At 36.9% G+C, this 24,493-nt stretch overlaps 1 protein-coding gene across 2 annotated transcripts; it reads right to left on the bottom strand.

The window, feature by feature from the left end:
- On the bottom strand, positions 1-23,649 carry LOC139969627 (RNA cytidine acetyltransferase-like). 2 transcript variants are annotated; one of them, XM_071974749.1, is made up of 26 exons: positions 23,321-23,649; positions 21,296-21,411; positions 20,135-20,226; positions 19,450-19,806; positions 18,505-18,619; positions 17,577-17,684; positions 17,206-17,339; positions 16,371-16,464; positions 15,277-15,375; positions 14,079-14,215; positions 13,270-13,412; positions 11,953-12,103; positions 10,837-10,933; positions 10,458-10,574; positions 9,654-9,755; positions 8,686-8,760; positions 7,411-7,521; positions 6,813-6,946; positions 6,044-6,092; positions 5,509-5,614; positions 4,945-5,052; positions 3,797-3,966; positions 3,034-3,252; positions 2,710-2,783; positions 2,042-2,122; positions 1-1,392 (listed from the first exon to the last, which is right to left on the bottom strand). In XM_071974749.1, exons 2-26 carry the CDS (start codon positions 21,401-21,403, stop codon positions 1,296-1,298), a joined length of 3,078 nt encoding a protein of 1,025 aa, XP_071830850.1. In that variant the 5' UTR covers positions 21,404-21,411; positions 23,321-23,649; the 3' UTR covers positions 1-1,295. The 2 variants fall into 2 exon arrangements, with proteins under 2 accessions (XP_071830850.1, XP_071830851.1); XM_071974750.1 differs by having other exon boundaries at positions 23,303-23,327.
- Positions 23,650-24,493: the final 844 nt, after the last annotated feature.

The following is a 24,493-nucleotide window of genomic DNA, read 5'->3' as shown; positions in this document are numbered from 1 at the left end:
TTCAGTAATCCAAGTGTAATGCTATACAGATTATTTATAAGTATAATTCCCTGTGGTAGGCGAGCACAAGACTCTTAAAAGTACAACCAACTTCTATAACGTTGGGCAACTTTGCTAGAATGCTCCGTAATTCTGACACCAAAAAAAAAAAAATTATTTGCTCATCCAAAGTCTGTTTACTAATTTTCAATGAGTTTTGCATAAGGAAAAAAAAATAAAGAAACAACTGCTATTTAACATTTTTGTTACTTAAATTTAAAGCGTTAGTCATGACTGAAGTAATTTATACTTCAAATATATGAAGTGGCTGGAATAAGTTGGTCAGCTTTGTCCGTAGATATTATACAGTGACTCGGAGTAATGAGGCTCATGAGTCCAAAAAAAAAAAACCAAGACGGATGGTTGTCAATTTCTGTTTAATTGGCCAAATAATCTCAATTATTCAAAAATTTGCCAAATGAAAAGTTCAGAGGTAAATCCATTTTGTTTTGGGCCCAAATAGTTGGACTTTAATCTATAAGCATCCTATTTAACTACTTTCTAAAGTCCGTTTTCAAGTTTTGTTCATTTTGGAGTTCATACAATTTGAACTTTAAGCAAGCAGCTGTGAACTCATCAAATTGATGTTTTTTTCTTTGGTGCCTTGACCCTATATTTTTGCCAGTAGAACTAAAGATGCCATTCTCCATTTTACACTCCACTTTACCACATAAATAATTGTTTTTTTTTTTTCTAGTTCTAGTCCTTTTTCTCTCTCCCCTTACTTAGGTCTTAGTTATATATATACCAATGTAAGTAATAATCATCACAGCTATTTTCAAGCATGACAACATTTATAGAAGTCAATCACACACTTGAAACATTCACCCCTATTTATTCGCCTAGGTAAGTGTGATTTCAGGCCAGTAGAAGAACTATACCGTATTGCAGATTGGAAAGATATCCCCAAATTTTTATGAATTTAAAGAGAACTTTGCATTTCAAACATGAACTCCATAAGAAAAAAGTATCGTTTTTTGGTGCTATCTTCCTCCTCACAAAAAACATTTTTTGTCATTCTTTTCATCACCAGGAAGAGCATCAGTATTTTCAAGACCTGCTGACGATGGTCTTCACGTCCGGTAACCATGACAACAAATCATTCACAGATCGATGACCAATGGGAACCTTTTCCTGGATTATCCCTCAGAAGCCCTAGCTCTGCTGGCTCATATGGCAGTCTACAGCTGGACAGTTTCCATGTGAAACGTGACGTCATCATGACATCATCATTTCTGCATCAATGAAGAAACTCTTCAGTTATGTGAGAAACGAGCCCTCTTCATTTTCTTCTTTTTGGCCGATGGATCTTTCGGGACGAAAATCTTCCTCTTTGGCTGTTGGTCCTTGTTACTGTAAAATGAAAATCGATGATGTTGATGCAGTTAAAGTTTTTCCAACAATGGGATTGAAATGATTAAGACATTGACATTGTGTCAGGGTTTGAGTTCCATGACGGCAGTAACTACTGAAAGGAGCAGGAAATGTTTGCAAAGGGAACATCAAGGATTAATTAAAGTTGGATTCATTCACCCAACTTTACATGAAATCATTGGTCAAATCATTTTTTGGAAGTGAGCAAGGATGCCAGCAGGGTTTGCCCCTAGGGCCTGAAAGTTGTGGGGACTTGGATGTCCCAAAGACTATCCAAGCAAATGTTGGGACTCTGAAAATCCAGAGAAAAATTGCGGTATAGGCTCCAATTTGCCTATGCTACAGTGTGTTAGGATAATAGTTAGGAATTCGCGGAAAAAGGCTCATACCTGTTTCAACTGGGACGGAAAGATCATGTGGAGCTGGAACGAAATTTCAAAATCGGGAAAAAGCCGTAATTCCGGCTATTGCCGGAATCCTGGCATCCCTGAAGTGAGCTTTTTTGTCTTTTTAGCTGAATAGCTATAGAAAAAATACTAGCATTCAAGTTTCTCTTTAAATAAGACTAAATTTCTACTTTAAGCCACTGCTATTGAATATGAACCACTTCATGCAAATTATACCTTACCCTTTGACGCTGACGATATTTTTGGATGAACCTGATTGGAGGGCCGTGGACCAAGCGTCTTCCTGTCCACGGATGGCATATCTGAAAAAGACAAAAAAATATCCAAAATTCAGACTGAACAATTAACCAATCTATGACTCATAAAAGAATGATGTAAAATGTGGGATTACTCAGAAACTTTAAATATTTGTCAATCAATGATTATTTGGTTTTATCAGGAGCCTCCTGTTGAAATTTTATTCAGTAGGACATAATCAGATTTAGAGCGGACAGACGTCTGTGCTGGGTCCTTGGTAGGTCAAGGGTACTGTCATCTGTCTGGCGTGACCTCTCACCGGACCAAGTTTGTCCAGCATTCCTTAAAACAAGGAGCTGAAGTATACCAAACAATCGGCGAACAATATTGATGGAATCGGGAAATTAGGTGTTTGAAATTGTTTGTACCAGTCCCTCGTAAATACCTTCTATGCTGGGTTTCTCTAGGATTTACATTTCTGAGCACAGCTTGGTATTTCTAAGGTATCTGTTCACCTACCTTAAATGTAACCAAATTATTATATTTCTTTCTTCTTTCAAAGAATAGTTTTGACAACATATTGGCCAACATAAATAAATGGTGGCAAGAGATCAAATACAATTAAAAGTAACAATCGGGTAAATTTACTTACTGGCTCAGATTCAGTTCTTTAAGCTTCTCCAGTTCCTTCTTTTGTTTAACTTTGATCTCTGCTGCAGCCTCATCCTAGAGGAAGGAAAGAAAAACTTTTTTTCATAAAACAAAAACCAAGGTGACCGCAACACCCATCATTTCTAGGGATTACAATTTTTAGATGCATTTTGAGTTATTTGAGGTCGCTATTACCTGCTTTAAATTGTATGTGTCAGGAAGAAAAGAGGGGGGTTAAAAGGGGGGTGGGATGTACAACCCTCACACCCATCATTAATTCACAGCTTGTAAGGGTAGCACCAGAATAAAAGCAAATGCTCTTTACCAAATCCTGAGCCAGAGATTGGGGAGTTGGTTCCATTTCCACTTGTTTCTCTTCGGCGATCTCCTTCTCGACCTCTTGACTGAGAATCTCGTTCAGTTGCTGAGTAAGTTTCCTTACGACTCTGTTAAATAGTCCAAGGATCTGCGTAGCTGGAAGGTCAAGCTCTTTCATCAGGTCATCCACGGTCTTGTGTTGTAGACCAATGCCAAGTAGGATTGCCTTTTGGAAATCAAAGAAAAGGTCTCTTTCACACGAGTATTCAAAAGGAAAATAAATTATGGAGTTGTCTGTCATCTGCAAAGGGTTACCATATTTCATCTAAAGAAAGGAGGGGTGAAAATTTGAGTGGTTCCCTGTCCATCCCCTATGTGAGAAAAAAAATGATTTCTATGGGGGTGAACAGAAGTACCACTCAACTACATTGCCTTGCAAGCTCAGAATGGTTGAAGGACTTACTACTGAAACAAAATTAGTCTTTCCTTGCTCAAATTGGAGTCACTAAATAGCCAATCACTATAGCAAAAATCTTTCCACTGTTTTTATTACAACTTGTGGAGAAATTTTTCAGTCTGTCCCATCCTGGAAAGAAGTGAACCTGAGCAACACTAAAAGGAAAAAAAAAACGATTTCTTGACACTGAGGGCATTATTTGCTACACCCTGTGAAATTTTATCATTTTAGCACCCATCCATTAATGTTGTCCGGTCAAAAATTCTGCTCATTAGCATCTGCACAAACTCGCAAAATTCATCTATAAACTTACCAGCTGTACTGCTGAAAATTTGGCGTTGATCCTGTTTAGGAAGAACAGCTGAGAAATAGAGGGCAGCAGATCAACAATGAGATGATAATCGGCCATGTTCCTGGCGTAAAGGTCCAGACGGTTCAGGTCGTATCTCGATAGATGTGACAACAGCTCCCTCTGTTGCAGGGCTGCAAAGAGAGTAATTAAAAAAGCATTATAGCAGTTTCAATGTTGAGTTTACACAATGTCAGGCACAGATATTGAGGCGATTTAATTGCAAATTCTAGTGAATTTTGCTATTTGCCAGAAGCAAAAACATAGCATATCATCTTGCTTTTGTACTAAATTAAAGGAAAATGCCACTGAGCATTTGATTTTAGCAAGCAGAGTTTTTATGCATCGGCATTTTTTAGAAAGTAGCTATATAAAATTGAAAATCTAGGCCTGAACTTATTTAGAAACAAGTTTGGGAATCAAAGAGAACCATTAACAGAGCTGTGAAACCTTTTGAAACATATTCCAGTTTTTTCAAACCTTGACACCCACAATTTTTTTTTAGTGTCCTGACAAAATATATCCTCATAGCCTCGCAAACAATACTTAAGAACCAAACGCTAAAACTGAATTTATTTAGAAACCACACTATGGCTACCCACAGGAACAAACTATGCAAGCAACTTTGCAAGTGAATGAAAAGGGGATCTTGTGATGTCAACATTATAATACAAACAGAATAATTTTATGGAATTATGTGATTCAGTTCTGGTTTACATGACATAGCGTCTGGATGGTAACAAGTTTTAGAAAAAAAAATTAAAACCACTTACAGAGCTGTGAACCTTTGGAAATGCTTGCCAGTATTTCCAAACCTTAAAACCACTTCTTTTCCTACAAATGCCAGGTTCTTGACAAAATACATGTCACAGCCTTGCAAAAAATGTTTAATAACCAAAAGCCCTTTTATTGTTGAGAAAAAGCAAGAGAATTTTAGTTCTCTGCTTTTCATCTGAAAATAGACCATGAGAAATGGAGCATCATATCATCCCAACCCACCCTACCCACCCCACCAACCCACACCAACAACCCACACCACAATGTCCAATGCCACCACACAATTTCATCGAACATTGTCGTGGTTTTGATGGTTTATCCATCTCTTAACTCACCAGTATGCTCTGGTTTGTATGTATTGTGATGTATCATACTCAGTGCCAGGGAAGGAGCAAACGCTCTGAATTGGTAGGCGCACAGAGAGAGAAATCGTTTGCGAAAATCTACGGGAACAAAATGGTAAGAGATGGCAAATGAGACAAATAACTATCAAATTCTTTTAAAAACTGTACTATAATGAAAACATCTGTTTTAAGTTGAAAAGGGAACATTCAGAGTGATCTTCATTTGACAGAAAAATAAAAGACTTTTGGTATTTTATCAAAAACACAAGCTGCAGCAAGGCTGCATGAATATCCAACCATAGAGATTATTGTACAAAACTGCACAGCACAACAGATTATGTTGTAAGCGGCACTGTGGGGCAACTGATACAACCTTCACTTAAAAGGAATGGTAGCATTTTCACACAACAAGATCTGTAAAAAATGAATGATGAGAAATCATGACCACTTTATGGTAAAACATTATTTGAGATACCACCGAAAATGTCCTCCCTCTGTCAATATTTGATATGAGACTAAAGGATTCTAGATACTTTTAGTTAGGACGTTACAAACCTTTCCAGAATGCCATCAACCAGGGTTCTTTGTCTGTTTTCATCTCCTCTTTACCCTCGTTAAGAAGTCGTAACATGATGCAGGAATGTTCTCCTGTTAGATCATTCTGGTGGGAAAAAATGTAACAGGAAATAAATGTCATACAAATATGCATAGTTATACTTATTGTTATTCACATCAGGGTGAAATTTACAGATACACATTATTATCATTAATATTCACAATATCAGTCATTATAAAGGCAGGCCTATTATCGCTACATAATATATTCCATATGTTAATAAAAAATACTCTTAACCTTCTCTTTCTTACTGTATAAATCTATCTACAGAGATAAAACGTTGTAGCCTTTCTACATTTATTCATCCAATTTGGCAATTACAACAAACTGCTGGTCATTTTAAAATTTCAACGATTTCACCTGCTCTGTTCCAACGTCCGTCGACCCTACACTAAATTTCCAGTCTCATGTTTAACAAGTTTACAAAGTCATTCAAAAGGAACTGCTGATATGAAACTTGAACAAACTACTCACTGTTGTCTGTCTCAAATAGACAGGCAGATAACCTGCTTTCTTCCAGAATCTGTCAAAAGGGGACAAAATATATATAATTATACATTTCCAGCAATATGTATATTTCTGGGGACAGTCCCCTGATACCATGTGGTGTCCCCAGATTTTATATAATGTCTCAGGAATAATTGTAGAGAGGCCCGGTATAATTTCAATTTGACCTGTTTGGCTTCTTTTGTTTTTTCGTAGGATTAGATTGATTGTATTAAACAGTGATTGCTTACGACGTCAAAGGTAAACTTGGCATCAAAAGTAATCACAGATAAGGCAATCCAGATCCTTGAATAATTTCATGCCCTATAATTTAAATATTTAAAATATCTTTGTGCACCTGGTAATAAATAAGAGGACTTCCTCTTAACTTCAAGTTTTTCTCTTTGGCACTTGGACTTTAACCTTGGACAAAATATGTGTTTCAGGATAAGTAATTCTAAACAGGGTGACATGACTGTCATCGTGAAACATAGAAAAAGCAGTGTAGGTTCTAACCCTTGAAGTCAACATGGGGAGGAGGGGGGGGGTCAACATCCATGTCATACCCGTGAATGTCCTGGCAGAAATATGGTCATCATAGTCAACATGTTATATACAGGGATGAGCCTGGGGTAAAAAAAAAAATCCAGGAACTTTGCAAAAATTGCGGTATAGGCTCCAGTTTGCGTATGCTACAGTGTGTTAGGATAATAGGATAGAGGTAATTGAATGATGAGACTGATAGATGATGACTCACTTCAAGAGATTTGCTGTGAGACCAAATGATACACCAAGGTAGTCTAACTTCTCTGCCTGTCTCTCTGTTAGTTTTGATAAAAGTGGTGGCAGATTCTTCTTGGGAGCAATCACCTCCTCTAATAATCCCACAGACTGTTAAAATAGAAATAACAATTAAATAATTAATAGAGAAAAATTTAATAGAGACTTGTGTGTTAATCATCATAAAGTAAGGTCTTGCAAAGATACATTGAAAAGGTGTCCTTATTAGGGAAGACAATTTATGGTATCAAATCTGCAGCACGGAAGGGGGGGGGGGTTGGTAGGGGTTGGGGAAGGGTGCTGGTGGAAGTGGGGAGATGAAGCAGAGCCAACTGAGAGATTTATAAAATGGGCCAATGTTTAATACCAATTTTTCATGCTCCAATGTTTGCAATATATTGACAGGAAATACAATAGAGATTTGTATACATTATGGTAGTTTCAATCACCAGTATAGGCATTTCATAAGACGAATAGGAAGGTGGTTCCTCTTGCAAAAAAAAATGAACCCCTTAACATGAATGAAACAGGAGGAAATGGAACATTATATTTATTAAATAAAACAGATCAACTACCTCCTCTTGCACGGTCGTTACTTCTCTCTTTTCCTCCGTCTCAGATAATCTTGGAAATTTGCCTTCAAAGTAGTCCTGGAGAATCTGTAGACTTCTAGAGCCATATCCCATCTACAGAGGAGAAACACAATGTCAGCTGGTATTAAGTTAATGCATTACAGTTTTGAGGTGACTTTCAAATTGAGGGGGAGGGGAGAGGAGGGGGTTGCCAAACCAGCTACAAGACTGGCCATAATAGTTCAGTTAGAACCAAGAATTCTCTATCTCCACTTTGGTCGCCATTTATAAATGTAATACATTGCTCTTTGCTGTTAACAATCTCTGATTGAATTCTGTATTACTCCTTTTGTTTATCTACTGTTACTAAAGTGTGACATCTTAGAGCTATGATGATCTTCTGATGATGATTTTCTGGATTGGAGGATTGGGGGGGGGGGAGGGGAGGGGAAGCTACGGTTACTCTCAAATCTGGAATTCCACGGACGTATTCTCTATATTATCTCATGGGAGCGTCCAGGTGGATTAACCAAAAAAATTAAAAACATTGGAAAAAACTTTTTGCCCACTCCAACTTCAGGCACAGAAAGACAAATTGTGAATAGTAACATTCCTCCCAAAACCCCTGTTCCTACTTGGCATATTACTATTTAGTTCGGTTGGATTTTGGCCACCACCATTTACACCATTTGTCCTTCTTTCTTCAGATAACAAAGTGAAAAAATATGTTATTTTGGATATATGTTAACTAGCCATTTTGCCAAGAACATCTCCTCTCTCTCAGCCACCTCTCCTTCCCACAAAAGTACCATCCCTATGGCCTGATGGGTTACCAAATATGGATTTTTTTAAGTCCCCTGTCCAAGTTTTGTATTGGCCATAAATTCTTTGCTGTTTTTTAAAATTTATTTTGGTATTATTGTCATGTTTAATGAGGGTAGTCCTGCTCAGTGCAGAAGCACTGCTTTCCCGAGGAGCACTCAATACAAAAGACATATACAATATATTGCTGTAGAAAAATGGTAAACATCCAAAAGCACAAAAAGGACGGCAAAAAGATAGACAAACAAATATCAGACATCTAAACAAAATATATAAGTTTTCATATTACATTTAAAAATATTAACATTTGGCAAGCATTTCAAATTTGGGGGAAGACTGTTCCACGACCTGCCTCCAGAAAATTTAAAGGACCTTTTACCATTCCCAGATCTAACAGGAGCAAGTAAAATTTACACTCTGCCAAGTTTAGACTTTGGCTAACACTGAGAGACTCACCCCTTGGTAGTCAGGATGCGTTGCTATGCGGATGACTCTTGCACCCGATAATCTTGGGAAATCATTGTCTTGGAACTGCATGGAAGAAAGTCAATGGCACTCCTGTTAGCTTAGATGTATATATGTATGTATATATTTTAGATCCTCCTGCAATCAGGAACTCGCGAAGAAGCCATCATTGGCTTATCATGGCCGCAAGCTAACCGAAGTCAGTCTCTTAGATTCATATTTAAGGTCCATGATTATGAATTGTCAATTGTCAACAACTCTGTAAATGGACAACATACATATAATCTTGGAGTGACTCGAACTCGGGACCTTATGATTGGAAGGCACCGGCGTTAACAATGAGATAATTGCGGAAAAACATTATCACGACAAATATGACAGTTAAATATGGTCAAGATAGCAAACAAAATTCTTTTTATATTGGGGTTGAAAGTGGCATTTTAGCATTAATATTATTAAAAAGTCAAAGAAGATACAATTTGTTAACTGGACCAGAATTTCCAATGAAATTTGGAAGTTTTCAGTTCTGGATCGGGGAGTAAACCCGACAACCTTGAATCCCTGGCTGCAATTAAGTACTGAAACTATTTAAATTTAATTTGATGAAAATATCTAGACAGGTGGGTGCCTTTTTTTATAGTTTGATTAATTGCAGTTTTGTTTTGTAAAAAGCTTGATAAATTTGGGGGGAACTTGGCGGTCTTGATAAAATGTCTTTATCAAAAACAAGAGAAATGCTATCATTGCATCTATGGTATTATGTTCGAGTAAAATGTGAACAGAAAACAGACTGGGAAATTATACATAGCATATTTACTATGTCTTTACCTTTTTACAGAGAATACATAGTGAATATCATACATATGGTTTATTATGTACATATTGCATAGTAAATAATATTTAATATAGGATCTGTTTACAGAATCTTTATGTTTACAATGAGAAGATAAATGAAATACCTGTTGGGATATTGTCCAAGGGATCATATCTCCTGATGCCCTTTGACCTCTGGATAAACTATTCATGATGGTCTGCTTGGAGATTTCTCCCTCAAAACAAATCTGTTTACATTAACAAGAAGGCAAAAAATATTTTATTAAATAGTGCTTCATTAATTTGCTACTGGTTTAAACATCTAACCCAGCTCAGAGGGTTCTTGGCAGGCCACATCAGGCCTGCTAAAAGATTTCAGTCTTGGGCCCGCAAGAAAATCAGCCCAAAATCTTGCACTTATCATGTATGTGGGCCATTTAAAGGGGTGACTTTAGGCACAGCATAAATTTTGATATGCCCTACATCATTTTAAAGACACTGTTGTCAAGCCTACGTTGTGTTTCTGCACCAATTTGAACTTTGAGAATTGAGAAAACTTTCCATCTGGCTGTAACCTTTTGCTAGCAACATGAATATTCATTAAGGGATGACATAATTAATCCACAAATTAATATTGAAATGTTGTACATCATTACAAGAAACAGGCTGTCATTCTATATAGTTTGATATACTCCTTTGGTAGCCTAGTTGATTAAAGCAAAGGCACAAGAATAATCCTGTCAACCCTTTCCAACTGTGGTAAAACAAATTTAAAGTACGTCAAAACTGAAGCAATCCTGACCAGGAGGTTTCCAACACATGTATGAATGCCAAGCTACTTGATCAGGGCAAAAGTACAAACAGAATACACAGCTTGGCCACCCCACCCCCCTCTCTCCGCCCACTCCCCCACCTCTCCCACTTCCAGAGATAATTGGTTATCAACTCACCTGTACAACACAGAGAATTTCAGGCAGAGAATTCTGAGCAGGATTGACAGGTCCTAGTAGACAAAAGATGTGATGGGCCGGAGCATCTGATAACAGTTGGAGATCGTTTGGTGTGTTCTGTAAACAAACAGCAGACAGAGGGTGTCACAGTTTCATTGCTTAAAGCCGTACTATACATGACATTACAAAGACGCAAAAGAACGGTGAACATCGGGACGGCCTAAATCATCTATTCCAGGTTTGATAGATATCCCAACAATGACAGTATTATGATGATACGATATCGGCATTGTATCTAGAAGAGTTTGTTTACATACAAAATGCACTTTTTCATTTTACAAAAATAGAAAAATGTTTATTAAACGAGAGGAGATCTTACCTTGTAATGAGCAGAAACATAGATTGACATCAATCGCTGAAGGAACACTTCGGAGGCTTTGTGGTAGCTAAACAGAGTATCTCTATTTACATAATACGTACAAATCTGTTTGTCAAGGAACAACAACTAAATATGATAAAGAAAAATTACTGTGAACTGCGCATAAGCATTGAGGGTCAGGACGTCATGGGATAATTAGGTCACCGATCCATCTTTTTGAAACCTTCATATTTCAATAAGAAAATTATGAAAATGAGTTTACTACTGACAGGTAGCAGGCTATAAAGGCACAACCCAAAAATGGGTGGCAAAAAACTTGCGATGGGTGGGAATATTTCTTAAAGAAATTCAAATAAAATCCATCTACAGTTCTTCAAAGATTGCTGATGGAGATGGATTAAGGTATTTTATTGAACATGAACAAGTAACGGTGGGTCTCAAGATTTTTTCAGACATCAGAAAACTTAATCTACAGCTTTTGGAGATTGCTGATGGAAATGGAATCAGGTATTCTATTGAACATCGATCCATATTTCCAGCTAGCTTTTATGTTTTCTGAGCATCGATTCTGAGCATAGAATCTGAGAGTTGGGGGTCCGATGGATCGATTCTGAGCATCGAATCTTGAGAGTTGGGGGTCCGATGGACCGATTCTGAGCATCAAATCTGAGAGTTGGGAGTTTGATGGATCGATTCTGAGCATCCAATAGTTGGGGGTCGCATAGATCGATTCTAAGCATCAAATCTGAGAGTTGGGGGTCTAATGGATCGATTCTGAGCATCAAATCTGAGAGTTGGGGGTCTGATGGATCGATTCTGCTTGAGGCTCAGACGTATTCAACTTGTCAGTTTCATTTCTTAAAGTAGGAGTTAACAGACAAGATTTTGGTTCCTTTCTACAACTAGATGCAGTTGACTGACAACAGTGATCGCAGTGACTGACAACAGTTGGTCCAAGACAGTTTGATGGTTGTTGTGACTTATGTTACACACAGCGATTGTGACAATATCAAGGGAGGGGGGGGGTTGGAAAGGTGGAGTTAAAGGGGAATCGGTGCAAGGCCATTTACGTGTTCTGATCTACTCAGAACATCTCTCCTTTATTTTCAAGGATATAGGTCACAGTTTTCAGGTACAGGACATCCTGACGATATCCTAGGGATGGACATGACATCCAGACAGAGGAGCTCATTCAGCCATTTCTCCACGTGGTCTCCCATGCTGTAACGGATCGACTCGTTGAGAGATACCTCGTGGAGGGTCCTTCCTGAAATGATGAGATATTCATGTCACGGTGGGATAAAAGAGGGCAGCATCACTCATAACATTTTGATCACATTTATGATATATGTGAAAGCACCATCATTTTTGTATATTTGTGTGATTTCTTTGATTGATTTCTTTTGATAGGATAGCCTACAGGAAACATTTTGACTAATGAAGGAAGAAACTATAATACATATGGTGTAATTTGCATGAGATTCTTACATTGTTTTTCGAGATATTGCTACTTGAAGTTGTCACAGTTTGTACCATAAGTGAAGCAAAACAGGTGTGATGTCATAGTTGCACACTGAGAGTAAAATGTTGTTTTTTCCTTTACTTTATCACTTTCTATTTTGTTTTGACCTTGGATCGGACAGAATTCCAATCTCTGCTTCAGGAGGATGTCAAGTTATCAATACCCAAAGACTCTAATGTATAAATATGTTTATAAATATGTTCATAAATATGTTGATAAATAATTTGTAAATATGTTAATGCATCCCAAGATTGAGGAAGAAAATTGGATACATACATTTAAAAAAACAATAAAAGAAATTGTCACTGCGCATCTGTGATATCACACCAGTTTTGTTTCAAAGTGCTTCACTTATTCCAGAATCTGAGACATGTATTACATCACAACTGTTTTGCTTATTACACAGTCTTGCCTACATGTGTACCCCAGCTACGCTACTCATGCTCTAGTTCTAGAGATTTACTTATCCCTCCTACTGTAACCAGTCTTTTCACTCGTATTCTGCCTGTCTGTGGAATAGTCTGCCTCCACAAGTTAAAGAAGCTGATATATAGAGCACCAGCATACAAACTTGTTTCAAAATTGTGGGTCTTATCAATGCATGGTTGTTTCAAGAAGTGGACACAAATTGTGACACTTTCTGTGAGGGCGGGGGGAGGGGGTATCAGGACTGCCTCACTTTCTTAGTGCCAAGATCCCTGTCAGTCTGCCTATGGTTTGGACAGGCATGGTGAGGTTTAACACTTTCTGTTAGAAGGTAGTGGGATGGGGCGGTGGGGGGGTCCAAGGACTGCCTCACTTTCTTCGTGCCAAGATCCCTATCCATCTGCTCATGGTTTAGACAAGTATGACACATAATATTGAATGTCATAGGACTTCATACGAATGAAACTTATGAACATTATCCCTACCAGTAGCAGAGTTGCCTTCAGTTTTGCTTCCACCAGCAGCTAAAACTCTAGAATCTGTCTTTCCTGCCGATCTAAAGGTTGCATTCTGTTGCCGAAGCTGTTGGATAAGCTTCAGGGAAAGCGACCTACCGGTGCCTTCATAACTGAAAATAATAAACAAGGAAATGGGATGAAAATATGACTGAATGCATCAATTTCGGTCATAGTAATAGTACAAACTTGCATAAATATATATATATATATATATATATATATATATATATCAAAACACATCAAATCTTAATATGCACAACACAGGCCATCAACTTATCAGTACATAGGAGAATTGCAACCATACTTAACGTTCAACAACAGAATTACAACGATACTCATGGTGTATACAGCTCTGGACACCACCAAACAATGCTCAACATTGCATACTAAAGTATGAACCAGTACACCTTACTACATGAAACAAACGTACAATCAAACCATAGATTTCACACAAGTTTAGAGACGGATTCTTGTCGTCTTTCAAACACTCCTGTGGAAATCTGAACCATCTCCTAACCACATGAAATACAACACAACTCTAGACTAATTTACACCTGAGGCTAATTACAGCCCAACACATTGTGTATGCTTTTCAGGTTTATCACCATTTCATACTACAGTACCTTCTATAGCCTACAATAATTTTAACGCCTACAATTATTTTAAAGCCTACAATAAGATTAAATTATTATCACATAAATTAATAATAAAATTAAAAGTACTAATAAGTGACTATGACTTTCAAAGATAAGATTTAATGTTTTATGACATTTTACCCGTTAATGGTTGAGGACATAAATACTAAATATGGACCCAGTAAACTCTTCACCAGAGGAAGTGGAATTGCTGCAGCTTCATCAATGACAACTAGCTCGGCTTGGCTTAACTTCTGAGAGTCGCCTGGATGAATGTACTGAAGGAACAATATATCAAAGAAAGCATTAAAAATATATCAAAGAAAGCATCACAATATAGCAAGAAAACACAATATATCAAAAAAAGCATACAATATATCAAAGAAAGCATACAAGATATCAAAAGATAGCATACAAAAGCATACAATATATCAAAGAAAGCATACAACATATCAAAGAAAGCATACAAAAGTATACAATATATTAAAGAAAGCATACAATATATCAAAGAAAGCATACAACATATCAAAGAAAGCATACAAAAGTATACAATATATCAAAGAAAGCATACAATATATCAAAGAAAGCATACAAAAGCATACAATATATCAAAGAAAGCATACAACATATCAAAGAAAGCATACAAAAGTATACAATATATCAAAGAAAGCATACAATATATCAAAGAAAGCATATAAAAGCATACAATATATCAAAGATAGCATACAATATATGAAAGAAAGCATTATGTGCTTTGCCTCTAGGAGACCATCACAGAGTGAGGGGTATCATGGGAAATTTGTAATTGTCTCAGAACATCTGTTGTACATCATAAATTTTGAATAAGGTGATGACTAAGAAAACCAGTTTTTCTTTGATGTGCATAAATCAAAAGAAATTTAAAGGAACTTTATATTGCTACAAAAACTATTAGAAATGAAAACTATACAAAGCTTCAAAAATTGAACTCCATCGACCGTTTGACATTAATTATAACTCTGTAAATTTGCAGACTGCTATCCTACATGGGTTTTGGGTCTTGGCCATTTGGTCAGTTGATAAGATTGTAATGGCCAGAATGCTGTTTTTCCTTTAGTTATTTGACCTTTGACCTCTGAACTTTGAACCCCATGCTATTGTGTCATCCAATGATGACCAACGTTCAGTCTCACCAACCAACCAACTTGGCAGCATTTTTGGTATCATTTTTACACAAATTCCAGATAGAGTAAAATATCTCATTGCCAGTACACTTTGTGCAAAGATGAGATAATAACATTTAATAAACTTGAAAGTATATCCCATATTTCCTCCTTGGATACACAGAGCACATCTTTACCTGTATGGTCTGTCGATGCTCCCTGAAGATGTTGACCCTCACGACAGCTTTATTGAATTCAGGATTGGTTGATTGGACTAGCTCATAGTCCATGTGTTCCTGAATTATGGTAAAAATGAAAAAGCATTTCTCACTGAAGAAGTACTGTAAGACGATAATTTCATTCTCATAAATTGATGACATTTAGTTACGAACTTGATTCACGTTCTTTATATTGAGCTTCTCTTGTGACTCAAGCTCCAATGCAAGATGGGTAAAAACCTTAACCTGACAAATTATGGCACATCATGAAAATGAAAACCAGTTGAGAATTCTTGCATGTGCTCTTCTTAATTCAATGAAGACTTAATGAAATTTAACATCTTTCCTACCTGGCAGAACCTTCACCACTCTGCTACATTCTTCACTAAACCAAAAATGTTGCACTCGATGAAATGTTACTTACATTGCCAAAAAGGTTAGCACATTTTGTAAAAAGTTTCTAAAAACAACTTTCCTTTCGGCATCTCAGGGTGACAAGATACCCTGAAGCTGGTAGAAGAACTCAAGTTCACTAGCTAACTAACGTCAAACATGCTGTACCCATGGTCAAAAATACACCAAGCCCTGAAAACCCCACAGTTTTAATATTCTGAGGATTAGCTAATTTGGTCTGATGTGCAGTGGCATAGAGTGGGATCCGGTAGGTTTAATTTTATATATTGAATATTTGATTTTTATATAGCGCTTTGCACCAGCGATAGGTCTCAAAGCGCTTTACAAATGTTATATAGACAATCCCTCCAGTCGGCAGCAGTTATATACTGCGCACAATGACAAGTTACCCATTCAGGTACCCATTCAACCCCTGGATGGAGAGAGGCAAGTGAGATAAAGCATGTTGCCCAAGGGTACAATGCAATGAACTAGGCATGAATCAAACCAGCAATCCTTGGATCACGAGTCTGATGCCTTAACCAATTGGCCACCACGGTCACAGGTTTGGCAACCTGTCAGTGTATACTTCCATGGTAACACAGTCAAAACCTTTGTTGATCATTCAAAACCTCAACATGGTCATGTCAGATAACATTTGAGCAATGAATGACTTTTACCTGGTAATCTAGGGCATCGAAACCTTTAAAGACAAATTCAAACAGTGTCCTCAGATTTTCAGGGCTTGGAGCTGTGACGAAAATGTTTGAATATCTGAAATGAGAGGGGGAAAAAAAACCATAGCAGGTGAAAGCATTAAGTGGCATTTCAGTCATACTGGTATAAGTTGGCTACCATCTTCAATGTATCAAAATCAGGGAATGATTTATTTTACAAACTTTTATGTAGCAGTTTTGAAACCTAAAACTTTGTCTCTTATAAAATACCGTGGTTCTGTGTACAAGAACTGCGATACATCTGTGCACTTGTATAGCAACGTGCCTGAAGTAGTTTGCTATGCGATAAAGGTTAGATTTTTCCCCTATCACAATGCACATGAATGTAATGGCACAGATGTGAGGATGTACAAGGGCAGAACAAAGATGGTTTCTATGGGGACTTTTTTTTTTTAATTCACTGTGATCCTTTCTATTATTTTATTGTCATTTTTTTATTCTTCCGTTTCATATTTTAAAGTTTTTTATCTTTTCTCTGTTTGTTGAACTATATCTATCTATCTATCTTTTACATTGGAGCCTTTGAATTGCGCAGTCATTATCGTGATTCATTCATTCCTATTTCAGTCATATCTTAGTGTTTGTTTTTTCTACAAGAATCATTATTTAACAACCTATAAAAAAAAAAAACGTTAAAAAACTGCATTTTTAGTTGTAGGAAGAGACACGTTCCCACAGAATTCATTTCAATCTTTCCCTAACTGACTTCATAATCTTACGATAACATTTCAAAATTAAGGTTAAAATAGAAATTTGATTCAATCTTAGTTGTAGTTACCCAAAAGCCACGGCCGTTGCCATGGCGAGGCCAAGTGCTGCAGACTTTCCTCTTCCTCTGGCTGCTGTCATGCACACTGTACTTCTTAAAGTTTTTTCAGATATAGCTTCTACAAATTTCAGCAGAGCTTTGCCCTTGAACCAAGAAAAAAACAAAATTGTATAGAATGGTAAAATTTGCAAATCTTTACTTCTTACTCGAAGGTTGTCACAATGTTGAAACCTGAGAAATTTTGAATTGATTACACTGAATTATCGACGCAGGAAGTGAGAACGGCTGTTTCTACCAATTTTGTAACGTCTGCAAAATGGTCTAACTCCAGTAGCAGGCATTGCTAAACTTTACTATAAACAAGGAGAGGAGATATTTACCTGGTCTAATGTTTTAGAACAGTTAATGAGGGCACCGACAGGCTGCGTGTCTTGGAGAGATTCCTTCAGTTCTTTTAGTTCCTTTTCGTTAGGACTGAGGGCATCTTCCTAAAATGAATTTAAAATGAAAACATGAAATTCAATGTCAAGTTATTAAGTCACAAAACTGTCATCAAACATAAGTAAAGAAAACCAGACAGCCAAAGATTAGAGTTCTCGCACTTACTTAAACAAATTCCACAAGGCAAGTTCATCCAAGGCTTTGCTTTTGAAATTATCATGTTTTTACAAAGTTTAAACTTTTGACCTCTATTGACCTCAAATGACTTTAAGCTCCACAGCATCATGATATAGTTCTTCTACTAACTATAAGGCGCTATGGAGTACCAAACACGAAGTTGAATCACTGTGTACTTTATCCAGTTATGATGTTGCATAGGTTTTGTGATGTCATACATGGACAATGCATCAAACTGCCTATGCCTGTCATTATTTTTCAATCATGCAATGAAGACATCTACATCATCAAAATCATTGTTTAGCTGTGATGAAGTTACTTGATCACACATAACCAACATAAAAATAACATCATCAAACTATTTGACTTATATAATTATTCAGTAATTTCAATTTTAAAGGGAAAACAGGGCAAACAAACCACCTGCTGGTCTAGTCCATGAATAACATTGTATATTATGCATAATTCATTCATCCAAATAAAGTGAATAAACTGTAAGGTAGTATACAGCGTATCTAAACAACGAAACAAGCTCTTAAGCAGGGAGATGGATCAAACTTCTTTGCCTCCCAATCTCTGTATAATTTATTTTTGAATTTTAATCTATTCTTATCGCTTTAAGAAAGTTAATACTTGGAATTCAAGATCATAGTATGTTGCAACAAAACAAAAATGACTAAGAGAATATACCTGAGTTTTCCTTGGTACAGCTTCAATGTTAACGACATGCGAAGACAGGGGTAATATATTCAGTTCGTCGTCAACGACCATACAAACAGGACAGGATGTTAAAGACAACAAAAACCTGAAGAAAACAAAAGGGGGAACAAAAATTGTCATTGACACAAACTTTGCATTTTCAGTACATATAGAAATTCTGTTTGAACATCATCAGACCTGTAGTTTTAGTCATTGCCTAAAACCTTGTATTTTCAGTATATACAGAATTCTGTTTGCACCATCAGACTTATAGTTTTAGACATTGCTTAATACCTTGTATTGTCAGTATACAGTATGTGGAATTCTGTGTGCACCACCATTAGACCTGTAGGTTTAGTCATTGCCTATGACAAACTCGAGTCCACACGCGAGTTCATTCCTTTGTACTCGTACTCAAGACTTTGTACTCATACTCATACTCGTGTACACATTTCCCATACTTGTACTCGTACTGGGGACCTTGTAATTGTACTTGAACCCTGGACCTTGTACTCGTAATCTGGACTTTGACCAATGCTCATCGATATTTATTCATGCTGCAAGTCTGAGTCCTGCATTCAAAATGTCTTGGTTATGGAAACGGACTGTAAATTATTCTCATTGAGCTGTTGCTTGTTATCTTCACTAATACAGCAGATTATATATATCAAGTATAGTTACGTCTGTCTCCGTATTTGCTTCAGTGACATTTTCATAAAATGTCGTCCCAGTTTAATGCAAAGAAATGAAAACATGTTACTACAACGCAGATATAGAAAACTTAGGCCTTGAATACTGTGTGGGGTGGAGAAGCAAGCAGTAGAAAAAAATGCTCCTACAACAACACATTTCATTCATACATAGAGGCCTTCAATGTTAGCCTAAATGTAGAAAATTTAAGTAGGTCGGGGTGGGACTTTGGAGTGATTTCCTTACCTCTCGTTGAACCTGCCCACCACATCCTGGTGGGATTCGGTCCTATATCTGGTATGGACATCCATTGACATTGTGTAGAGCTGACGAAGAGAGTCCATGCTTCTGAGAAGGATGACGACCGCGCCCCCGCCTTCAACTGTCTCGATGGTTCGAGCCAAAAGGTTGGGTGTCATATTCTCAAAGTCTTGAAGGACGCACATGCCATAGGTATTTCCCAGGATCTTGTGAGTCTCTGAATAGTAGCAGTATCTTATGTTCGTTGCGGCGACGAATAATTCAAACGGGTCGTCCTCGCTGACATCGAGTGTTCCACTTTTAATCTTTTTCTGGATCTTACGCATCCGCTTCTTACGATTGCTACAATAAAATTGACAATGTGGGAAAAAATGTTAACTCTGAATTTAATGTAAAGTTTGTTTTCTATCATAAAGCACTCATGCAGGGGCTTACACCGGGACTCACCAGAAAGCCAATTCTAAAACTGATTAATACCGATTAGTAGGTATGTCTCTCGGTTTTTGTGGGTATTTTCTTTCACAAACATGACAGAGATATCAACAATCATAAACTGAGCGCATTTTATCAACTTATCAAATCAAATATTCATCAAAACGACAGGATTTAGATGACTATTCATAATCCACTCGTCATTTTAGACTGGCTGTGAATTCAAGATTAATCTTACCTGCTAAAGCCAAGCTCTTTCTTGTAACACCAGAGAACAGAAGGTCTAGCTTTGACGACAGCCTTTGAGAGCATGTGATGGAGAATAACCACCTGCGATTGGAAGAAATATTTTAATATTATTAATTGGGAAAGTTGGTGCGAGAAACATTTTTCAATCTGCTTTCGAAAACAGATGATAAAACTGATCACTTTCTGATAACAAAACTGCACATACTGCACTGTATATCAAGGCCTCTCATATTCTTATTTCGCAAAACTTTCTTGTAGGAAGCACCATCAAACGTTACATGAAACATTTACAGTAAAATGTTATTAAAATGAATTTGGAGATATACAATACCATATGGCAAAATGGTGGCTGACATGTTAAAGTCTCATTTTTTATCAAAATTAATTTAAAGGTGCATTTTTGTGATAAAGTTTGGATGCTTCTGGTATTTCAATATTGTTCCACTTAAAGGATAGTCCAGGATGAATTTAGAAAATGAAATAATTTTGTGAATGCTACACAAGTAGAACCTTGAAACCACTATTTCTAGTTTGATAAAGTCACCTGATCAAACTTTTAATCATGCTCAACAAAGAAATAACATCCCATAAGATGGTTGAATTAATTTGTTTTTTGCAAGAAAATGTCAGAAAGGTATTATTAAGTTACTTCAAATTGAAAGGAACACAAAAAGTACTTTCTGATGTACAGTAGTCTACAGGTACAGTATGTACAACATTCAGAGATTAGGGGGCAGAGCCCTACTATAATATATAAATTTTGGGAGTTTGCTATTCAAATATATATGGAAGACTCTTTGAAGCTGGAAATTCAGCTTAGGTGCTTCACTTCATTAGCTCTGTATTATGTACTGTACATTAAAAAAAAAACATTCTTCTTTATCTGTTAAGAAGAAATATATGAATTAATTGAACTAGTTCTATGGTCGAGTGGATGAAGGCGGTGACATTAGAATCAATCAAGCTTAGCATCTTGGAATGTCAAATTGTTAGTGATAAAAATCCAAATTGAATGATTCAAACTGTAAATTGGATGGACATGAAAGTTACAAGCCATTCGGGCTCTACCACATGCATATATGTCGCTGCTTAACATTGTATAACTTCCTTCCTGGCATACTACTGTATTATAATATTATTATATTGTCACCTGGTCTCTCCCCTTGTCTCCAACGACGACAAAGAAGGAGCGGTGTCCTGTCACAACTCCATTCTCAATTAAGACACGGATCCTGTTGTCAATCTTCTTGCGTACCATCTTGCTGTCTGGAAGAAAGCTATATACTGTAACATGAATTCAGCAAAGGTGAAATGGAGGCATGCTACATATTATATCCTACACCATAGAGATATTGTGCTGAGACTTGCCTTGAGATGTGGGAAGGATAATAGAGTCCACAACTTTTTCATACATTAGTAGATATAACTACGATGAGAAAATAGAAAAGGTAATAATTGCTGCTGTCTAAATACACTGTTTTCTATTAACAACTGCAAGATATGTTGTATCACGCTTGTATCATATCATACTTATCATAGGTATCATATCATATATCATCATATATCATATACTTTATCATCATCATTAATCATATATCATCATCATATATCATCATCATACATCATATATCATATCATATCATAAGTATCATATCATACTTAAGTATCATATCATAAGTATCATAATTTGAAAATGCCCAGTAAAGGTACAGTAGGTTCTCACTGACAAATCATAAGGCCTAGTACCACTACCACTCACACTGCAAGGCCTACCATTTTCCGGGAGTTATAACCCAATACTTGCATAGGCCTAAATATAGTGCATACATGAGTCATGAGACATTTAAACATTCCAGATATTTTGTGCTGATATACATAGTCTAGGTAGGCCTAGCCTTTCTTGAACATTTGTATGCCTACTTTCAAACAATTCTTTTATGTAATTATAATGCTAGCCTTAGGCCTTGAAGACTGGCCCCAAACCGTGTGCGGCCCTGTGAAAAAGTTAACTTTCCGTTGCTTGCAAGTGAAGTTTTTTCTTGTCGCTACAAATGCAGACTGTAATGAAACGTGATACCTTGTTATCTTTCATCTAGACCTGAGATATCGCTGCTACGTACACTGTGTTATGGGTATTGTCCGTAGCTGTGTGTAGTGACTGTACACTAGTGTCTAATTACCGACGGTAGCAAGCTGTGTATGTATTTTCTGGGATCAATGGTAGTGTCTAACACTTCTGTTATACCTCAGTTGAAACTAGGTCAGATTACCGGCATGAGACATTTCTTTGTGCGGGAGTCTTCACACCCTTTAACAAATTAAAGTTGAAAACTTCTTAAGGCATAATATTACTAGGCATACACTAACTCAGGCCTAGACTACGATATGGATGTTTGGTCAAAACTAAAGCTAAGTTTGAGCTATATTTCAGCCATAATAATCTCATATCTTGTGGCGATAATAAATTACTACAGTACAGTAGTCTACTACTAGGCATAGGCCCTTGCTTTTCAAATGCTGTTACTGCTTAAGCACACTTACGTATCTAATGTTACTTGTTCTCTGGCCTAACATCGTACCCTCGTTTTGAAATTTACAACAATTAGTCTAGCTTAGTCCTTGGGCTAATTTAATTTCAAAGTGGCTATTGTTACGACTAGTTGTAAGAATAATTCCCGACTACGCATGCGCAGTTGCTATTTTCATGACCAGGAGTACTATTTTTACGACGAGGAGAAACAATAATTTCCGGTTAGGGTTAGGGTAAGGGTTAGGATTGAGGTTTAGGGTTATGTTTAGGGTTAGGGTTACCCCTACTACATGCGCAGTTGCTTTATTTACTTTACTGCGCTTGAATTTGCCTTTGTCGTAAGAATAGTTTATAAATAATTGTTACGACTCGTCGTAAGAATAGCCACGGCCATTTAATTTAGGCTCAGTCAAAGACCCATCCATTTCTTTGGTTAGGCTACCCTCGGGCCTAGCCTAGGCCCTAGGCTTACTTTCAATTCACGAGTGCCACGACACACTTTCTTAGGAAGTTAGCACTTTTTATTCGTTAGAACCGAGATAAAAAAAACTGAAACCCATGGACACTAACATTTAAAGCAAGCGATGCAAATTTATTGACATATTCTATGCGGCAAATGAAACAAACCTTATAAATTGCGCCTACCTTGAATTGTATTTGTACCGTACCCTATGATGTACAGATCACTATGTAGCTCCCAATTCGCGGAATAGGTACTTTAACTCAACACGTGAGGTAGAAGAACACTAAAACAGTTACAGCACTGCATGAAAGTATGTGCTTCTTGCTCTTCCTTCTATCTGTTTTTGTTTTCCTTTAGTCTCAGTATTTGGAGACGGTGTATCAGTAATTGGCAACCTCTCGCATGGATTTACCTAGTGGCGCGTTTTTACAAGTATCGATCTCTGACATTTCCAAAATCCAGCGCCAAACTGGGAACTTATAAACAGCGTATAGTTCAACTATAGTTCAAGCTAGAGTGAAGCTAGGTTTCCGAACAATAGTACTCAATGTGAGCAAAAGCAATAGGGCAATGAATGATTTGACCTTAAAATAATTGGATTTGCTTCAACCCTGCTGCGTGGGGTAAGGGGTGGGAGGAGGGGAAACGGGGTGGGAGAAGGGGAAAATACTGATATCCTCTCAAGTGACTGAGTACCATTTCACAGTCGGTAGTCGGTACTATACTGGCTGGCATGTTGGGAAGGTATGGTGGAGTGAAAGGGTATTGGATATTATTTCAAAGATATTATAGGGATGAAAATTATGAGATTAAATAGAAGGAAACACTAGCTGAGAAATTATTAATATGATGCGTAATAACAAATAATACAATTAATATTTTCATTTGTATATCAGCTCTGTTTTAGTTTCTTTCTTCTTAGTGTGAAGTACAAATCAACAAATTTCACAAAATGAAAATGTACAAAATAGGACTTTTTTGGAGTAATTAATTAATGTAAAGATTTATACAGATACACAAAAGAAAAAGACATATTTAATTTCTTGAGATATACTTTGAAATTAAAAAACTATTGAAGCTTTGACGGTTCCATATCATCCACTGTCCATCATGCATATTTATTGAGTTCCCTATGTGTATGAATATTCATCAGTTGGGACAATTTTGTGTTTAAACTGTACATGTTTAAACTGTACTGTCTGCTTCACAGCACTCATAATGAGAGTATGAATGGTATGAATATCGTGTTTCAATCAGATAAAGGGTTAGGAACTGTTTATACTGTCAGTACGAGTGCAATGAAGCATAACATGGGAGCTCGGAGACTCATACACAGTGGTATTAATAGCATGGAG

The sequence above is a fragment of the Apostichopus japonicus genome, chromosome 7 (genome assembly GCF_037975245.1).
Source record: "Apostichopus japonicus isolate 1M-3 chromosome 7, ASM3797524v1, whole genome shotgun sequence".
NCBI classification, from domain to species: domain Eukaryota; kingdom Metazoa; phylum Echinodermata; class Holothuroidea; order Aspidochirotida; family Stichopodidae; genus Apostichopus; species Apostichopus japonicus.
The sequence above is the reverse complement of the archived record's forward strand: the minus strand, read 5'-3'. Positions and strand labels throughout refer to the sequence as shown.

Coding starts and splice junctions, on each gene's coding strand:
- LOC139969627 (XM_071974749.1), bottom strand. CDS start 21,403: ATGGTACGCAAGAAGATTGACAACAGGATCCGTGTCTTAATTGAGAAT. Junction 10,575..10,836: donor ATGTTTCTGCTCATTACAAG/GTAAGATCTCCT, acceptor GTTTGTTTACAG/AACACACCAAACGATCTCCA. Junction 8,761..9,653: donor CTTGGACAATATCCCAACAG/GTATTTCATTTA, acceptor TCTTCCATGCAG/TTCCAAGACAATGATTTCCC.